General features: G+C 37.1%; 3 protein-coding genes across 5 annotated transcripts in view; 2 read left to right on the top strand and 1 right to left on the bottom strand.

Moving 5' to 3' along the window:
• LOC104792087 lies at positions 7–1,683 on the top strand. Of its 2 annotated transcripts, none has more exons than XM_010518131.1 (2): positions 7–432; positions 1,045–1,683. In XM_010518131.1, the coding sequence occupies exon 2, from the start codon at positions 1,098–1,100 to the stop codon at positions 1,524–1,526; it is 429 nt and encodes a 142-aa protein (XP_010516433.1). In that variant the 5' UTR covers positions 7–432; positions 1,045–1,097; the 3' UTR covers positions 1,527–1,683. The 2 variants fall into 2 exon arrangements, with proteins under 2 accessions (XP_010516433.1, XP_010516432.1); XM_010518130.1 differs by having other exon boundaries at positions 7–465.
• On the top strand, positions 2,686–4,553 carry LOC104792086 (squamosa promoter-binding-like protein 15). The gene is made up of 3 exons (XM_010518129.2): positions 2,686–3,247; positions 3,520–3,659; positions 3,757–4,553. The coding sequence occupies exons 1-3, from the start codon at positions 2,922–2,924 to the stop codon at positions 4,368–4,370; spliced, it is 1,080 nt and encodes a 359-aa protein (XP_010516431.1). The 5' UTR covers positions 2,686–2,921; the 3' UTR covers positions 4,371–4,553.
• Positions 4,562–5,819, bottom strand: part of LOC104792085 (G patch domain-containing protein 11-like) — a 3,500-nt gene continuing 2,242 nt past the window's right edge. The window contains exons 3-5 of one of the 2 annotated variants that reach the window (XM_019246880.1): positions 5,310–5,756; positions 5,080–5,145; positions 4,562–4,988 (exon numbers count right to left, since the gene is read on the bottom strand). In XM_019246880.1, coding sequence (XP_019102425.1) covers positions 4,929–4,988; positions 5,080–5,145; positions 5,310–5,756 — 573 coding nt within the window. In that variant the 3' untranslated portion in view covers positions 4,562–4,928. The remainder of the gene's footprint in view (positions 4,989–5,079; positions 5,146–5,309; positions 5,757–5,819) is intronic. The other variant, XM_010518127.2, reaches the window with a different exon arrangement.

Raw genomic sequence — 5,819 nt, 5'->3', positions numbered from 1 at the left:
AGCGAAGCCTATAAAAAAAAAAAAAAAAAAAAAAAAGAAGCCTTTTGAAAGCAATCAACTTTAATCTTTCAACGACACTTTCTTCAACTAACACTAAGTTGTTGTTGTTGCTCTTTCTTCTTCCTCTTCTTCCCTTTAGATCTCTTTCTTTTTTTTTTAACTTGAGTCTTATCCCTTTGGATTTTTATTCGATTTTTTATTTCGATTCCTCTGTTTGATCAGTTTCTTAAATAGAACCTCTGATCTGGGTTTTCTCCTCTTCCTACTAACTTTTACATTGCTTGGGTTTTAGAAACTGGTGGAGTTAGATCGATTCAAAAACCCTCCCCAAGATAAGATTTTAATTATATATAAAAAATAAAATAAAAAAGAGAAAGCTTTTCACAGGTCTTTTTGGGTTTTCTTGTCTCATTCTGACCAATGGGTTCACAGGTGTCTCTATGTCTCTCTGTTTTTCTCTCGGTGGTGCGTAGTGAATGAATCATGTGTTGCCTGTTTTTGAAGAAGTTTAAAGTAGTGTTTGTTTTATTTACTCTTAAGACTGTTCATGCAATTAGTTTTTGTGTGAGATAATTGATTGAACTTACTTGTAGCTTAGTTTTTGGTTTCTAAGGATTGGTCTTTTTTGAAGATATCAACTTGTTCAATGTTCTAGTGACTCAACTCAAGTGTTGTCTTTTGTTCAAAACCTTTTTGGAAAGTAATTTGTATTTGGATGTTAGTTGTCCAAATAAGCTGTTCTCTTTACTTGTAAATCATGCAAAGGGAGCCTTGCTTTCGTGTTTATTCTTCAGTGAATAGTTTCTTCCTATCATGTGTGATTCTAGACCGGAACCAAGTACCTTCCAATTTTGTGCATGTTGAAAAAATGAAATTGATTTTCACATTTTCTTAGCTGTCTTTAACAAATCTTAGTACTTGTTTGAGTTTAAGTTCACTTCCATTTGTGTTGTTGTATCTTTTGTTCTGAACTAATGTTTATCTTGATGTTTGGTTACTGCTACTAGTTCAAATTGATTGAAAAAGCAACCTTTTAATTTGCAGGTTTCTTGTCTAGTTGCTTGAGGCTTGTTGGTTTGGTGGAGTTGAATTGAGTTATGAGAAGAGGTAGAGGAAAAGGCAAGAGGCAGAGCGCTTCTGCTAGAGAAGATCGAGGAAGCGGCGAGGAAGAGAAGATTCCAGCTTACAGGAGAAGAGGGAGGCCACAGAAGGCGGTGAAAGATGAAATCGAGGGAGGAGAAGAAGAAGAAGAGCTAGTGAAGAAGAAGACAGAAAAGGAAGAAGAGAAGGATGATGGTTCAGTAACAAGTAAAGAAGATGTGACAGGAAATGGGAGGAAAAGGAAGAAACCAGTAGAGTCTAAAGAGAGCAATTCAACCGAAGAAGACAATGCGATAGGATCCAAATCAAGCACAGATGATTCCACGAAATCATCACTGTCTATTGGGTTTAGGCAGAATGGGAGCAGAAGGAAGAACAAACCAAGACGAGCTGCTGAAGCTGTTTTTGAATGTAATGGGGTTTGAAACCACCTTTTTGGTGTTCTTTGTTGGTTACTTTTGCTGTTCGAAACCCAAGTTTAATGCGGGGTGGCATTTTGGTTTCATTACATGGAATCAGAATTTCGATTTTTAGGACATTGCTCTTGTTTTCTTCTTAGCTTTCATTGCGTTTTGAAGCCAACTCTCTCTCGCGAACAAAGTAGAGCCTAAAAATGCTCTTTTAACGGCTATGAAAAAATACTACTGTTATGAGTTGTGAAAAGTGAAAAAGTAAAGTTTCAAGACTAGTAAAGAAGAACAATAGACTTGGAAAATACTGTATAAGAAGATTTGTGAATTTAGTCAAGCGAGATTAGGGGAGCATTAAGCTTTCTTCAGATTGTATTTTTTTAAAAGAATTTTGGAAATCAGAAACAAAGAAACTAGATTGTATAAAGCAAAAGGAATAAAATCAAACTGATACACACAGCCCGATGAAATAATTCAAGTACCACAGTTTCTGATGGATACATTGGATATGAAATCTAACTTCCCATACTCTCTTTTTGCAAAAGTTATATGTAGTTTTGTTTTTTTCAATTATCAAGAAAGATATTGCATTGGATATTGTGAGAAGAAGAACAAATCTAAATTACAAAATAAGAAAACATTAAAATATTTTTAGAGGAAAACAATAACCAACAACCTTCTAGTTCCTTTAAAAGAGTCACATCCTTAGTTGAGTTCCAACACTCTGTTCTATAATGCCCATCATCCTCATATTATATACTAATAAAGTGGTTGTTGCTCTTTAATTAGAAGTACTATAGTTAAAACAACCCATCCATTTATAGGTCTGTGGTCTATTCATATGTACAAACTACAATAAAGGTCATTATCTTGTTATTTTAGCATCATTAGGCTATACTTATACATTTAGGAGTAGAAAACTACTAGTACTACACTAAAATAGTATAATTAGAATAAATAGCAAGATTTTACATGATAGTTATGTTCCCTGGTCTCGTTTAAGGATATCATTTTGTACGTTAAAGAAGAAAATATTCTTATCCCTTTTGTGTTTTATTTCTTCGTTAACAAAAACATCACAAAACGCACCAACAAACATCACAAAACGCACCAACAAGCATCACAAAACGCAAACGCTAAAACACGTAGCTGTCGTGGACTAGTGTCAATCACTCTTGAGTGTCTCTTCCTTTGTCAGCTTCTACTCTCTCTCTCTCTCTTTTCTCTCTTTCTCTCTCTCTCTGATCTTTTAAAAGATAGCAACATCTAAAATCAGCAAAACCACATTTTCTTTCTTACTTCTTCTCTGTCCTTTCTACTTCCAGAGTCCTGTAGTTTACTTTTAGAGAGAGATGAGAAGAAGCCTCTCTTTCTCTGTCTGAGTAAAAAGAAGAAACCAAAAAAAACATAATGGAGTTGTTGATAGGGGGTTCTGGTCAAACCGAGTCTGGTGGTGCTTCTTCCACCAAGTCATCTTCACTCAGTGGTGGACTCAGGTTTGGTCAGAAGATCTACTTCGAGGATGGATCCGGATCCGGAAGCAAGAACCGTGTCGGTACAGGTCATAAATCGTCGACCACGACGACAACGGCGAGATGCCAAGTGGAAGGTTGTAAAATGGATCTAAGCAATGCAAAAGCTTATTACTCAAGACACAAAGTTTGTTGCATTCACTCTAAATCATCTAAAGTCATTGTCTCTGGTCTTCGTCAAAGGTTTTGCCAACAATGCAGCAGGTTTCACTCTTCTTTTTTGTTCATTTTTTTTTACTTTACTCATTTGTCATTCCCGGTGATCGGAAGAGTCACAAGGGAACCATAGCTTTTTAAGCTTTTTTCAGGTTTTATGTTCCTTTTGAGCTTTTTTGGTTTTTGGCTCTTGACGTCATTGACGAGTCTAATAAAAACTTTACAGCTAGTTATTATGTGGTCTTGTCTCTTGTCTTATTGCATTAGATTTTTTTTATGTTGCTTTTCGTTGAAGCTTTCTTCACTTTTATACCAATCAGGTTTCACCAGCTTTCTGAGTTTGACTTAGAGAAACGAAGTTGTCGTAGAAGACTTGCTTGTCATAACGAACGACGACGAAAACCACAACCCACAACTCTTTACACTTCTCAGTACACTCGAATTGCTCCATCTCTTTACGGTTAATCCCTTTTACCACAACTTTTATTTTTTATTTTTTTTTAAGCTCATTAAATATGCTTCAAAAACAAGTTCTTGATTTTCTTGTGTATTATTAGGAGACGCCAATGCTGCAATGATGAAAAGTGTTTTGGGAGATCCTACGGTGTGGTCAACCGCAAGATCAGTGATGCGAAGGTCTGGACCTTGGCAAATTAGCCCGGTTAAGGAAAGCCATCATCAACTCATGAATGTTTTCTCACAAGAAAGCTCAAGTTTTACTATAACATGTCCAGAGATGATGAACAACAATAGCACAGACTCAAGCTGTGCTCTCTCTCTTCTGTCAAACTCAAACTCAAACTCAAACCCGATTCAACAGCAGCAACAACAACTTCAGACACAAACCCATATCTGGCGACCATCTTTAGGTTTTGACTCTATGACCGTCGATAGGGTTACAATGGCTCAGCCACCGCCCATTTCAAGCCATCATCAGTACCTGAACCAAACGTTGGAATTCATGGCAGGCGAAAAGAGCAGTTCACATTACATGTCTCCTGTTTTGGGACCGAGTCAAATCTCTGAGCCAGATGAGTTTCAGATAAGCAATGGCACCACAATGGATGGATTCGAGTTGTCTCTTCATCAGCAGGTTCTGAGACAATACATGGAACCTGAGAACACAAGAGCTTATGACTCTTCTCCTCATCATTTCAATTGGTCTCTTTGAGCCCAATCTCTTTCACCCTTTAAAGACTTTCTTTTAATATAACTTCTTCTGTGGAAGGTTGCTACTAAGGCTTGATAGTGTCAAGATCTTATCAATTACTTGTTCTATGCTACTTAAAACTAAGCAATGATGTCGGATAGTGGCTTTCAAGTTTGGGTGTTATTTTAATATGGTTTTTGAACTTTAAGCACTTTGTTTGTATGATTTTTGTTATGTTTACAATTTTACATCCAACAGATACACAGGTTTACTTAATTTGGAGATCAGATTGAAACATCAATATCATTATCAACAAAAAAATTGTTCTATCAAATCACAAATCAGAGTTCCACATGCTTTTATCATCCTACTATCTATCAAAGCATGGTAAACTGGGAATTAGCAAGTCCTTGCAAAGTTCTTTGAGTGTGTACCTCTTCACCTACTTGCTTATGCAACTGCAAACAGTCTGTCTTCTGTATCTTGCCTCTTCAGCCACATCAGAGAATTATCAACCTCACTTGAGCTTCTGCAGACTTGACAAGTGTTGGCATGCTTCCATACTACACTCTGACTTATCTAGTGATCATCCTCATTCACGCCAGGACAATTGGATAGAAGAGCTTCAGTCGTTTCATACTGATGCACATATTGTGAAATTTATGTCAGTAAATTACACAAACTCTTAGGAAAAACATTGATAAAAGAAGACTTGAACGCATTCAATTACCTGGAACCCGCAAAACGTACAATACCGATGTTCGTCTCTCAATTTCATTAATATTTCTTGCAAATCCTGCAACAAGTAAAGCTAAATGAGTCAGCCTAAAGAAAAATGATGAATCCCAAATTCTCAACTTATAACCTCAAACTCTAATACATTGGTTTCATAAAGATGAGAGACAACATAAACACCAAAAGGTACCAAGTACCAACTCTTGTTTTTATAGGAGAACATACCTCTTCAGTGATCTCCTCCTCTTCTTCCTCTTCTTCATCAGGCTTACCATCCTCATCTTCCTCAGTCTTCTTCTCGGGAACAACTTGTACATTCTCAAGTTGATCAAGAGCGGCCCTAGCCTTCCTAAAGTTAATCACAACTCTTTTGTTACGCCATTGAGACTTCTGTCTAGACCCGAAATCCTCCAACATCTCATCAACCTTTCTCTTCTCATTCTCCGCCTCGATCTCCTCATTCTTCTTCTTCTCCTTGTGTGGATCCTCTCTTCCTACACCAGCCCTGGATCTTCTAATATCTATGGTCACTGGCTCAGACCTACCTGAGCCTTCTTTACCAAGAGCAGAACCTGGCTTGTAACCCATTTGCTTCAATAGCTGAAACCCTTTGTTAGACTCACCAATTGGAGTGTCTACAATACGAGCCAATGTCTGTTCATCCTCTTCTATTTGTTTCTTCTCTTTCTCTAACCTTCGCCTCTCGTGCCAGCTGAGATTCTTTAACTTCTTCCG

Source organism: Camelina sativa, chromosome 6 (genome assembly GCF_000633955.1).
Source record: "Camelina sativa cultivar DH55 chromosome 6, Cs, whole genome shotgun sequence".
NCBI classification, from domain to species: Eukaryota; Viridiplantae; Streptophyta; class Magnoliopsida; order Brassicales; family Brassicaceae; genus Camelina; species Camelina sativa.
The sequence above is the reverse complement of the archived record's forward strand: the minus strand, read 5'-3'. Positions and strand labels throughout refer to the sequence as shown.

Excerpts from the sequence above, each read along its gene's own strand:
- LOC104792087 (XM_010518131.1), top strand. The coding sequence starts at position 1,098 with ATGAGAAGAGGTAGAGGAAAAGGCAAGAGGCAGAGCGCTTCTGCTAGA.
- LOC104792086 (XM_010518129.2), top strand. The coding sequence starts at position 2,922 with ATGGAGTTGTTGATAGGGGGTTCTGGTCAAACCGAGTCTGGTGGTGCT. Across the intron at positions 3,248-3,519 it reads TTTTGCCAACAATGCAGCAG|GTTTCACCAGCTTTCTGAGT; the intron begins GTTTCACTCTTC and ends TATACCAATCAG. Across the intron at positions 3,660-3,756 it reads AATTGCTCCATCTCTTTACG|GAGACGCCAATGCTGCAATG; the intron begins GTTAATCCCTTT and ends GTGTATTATTAG.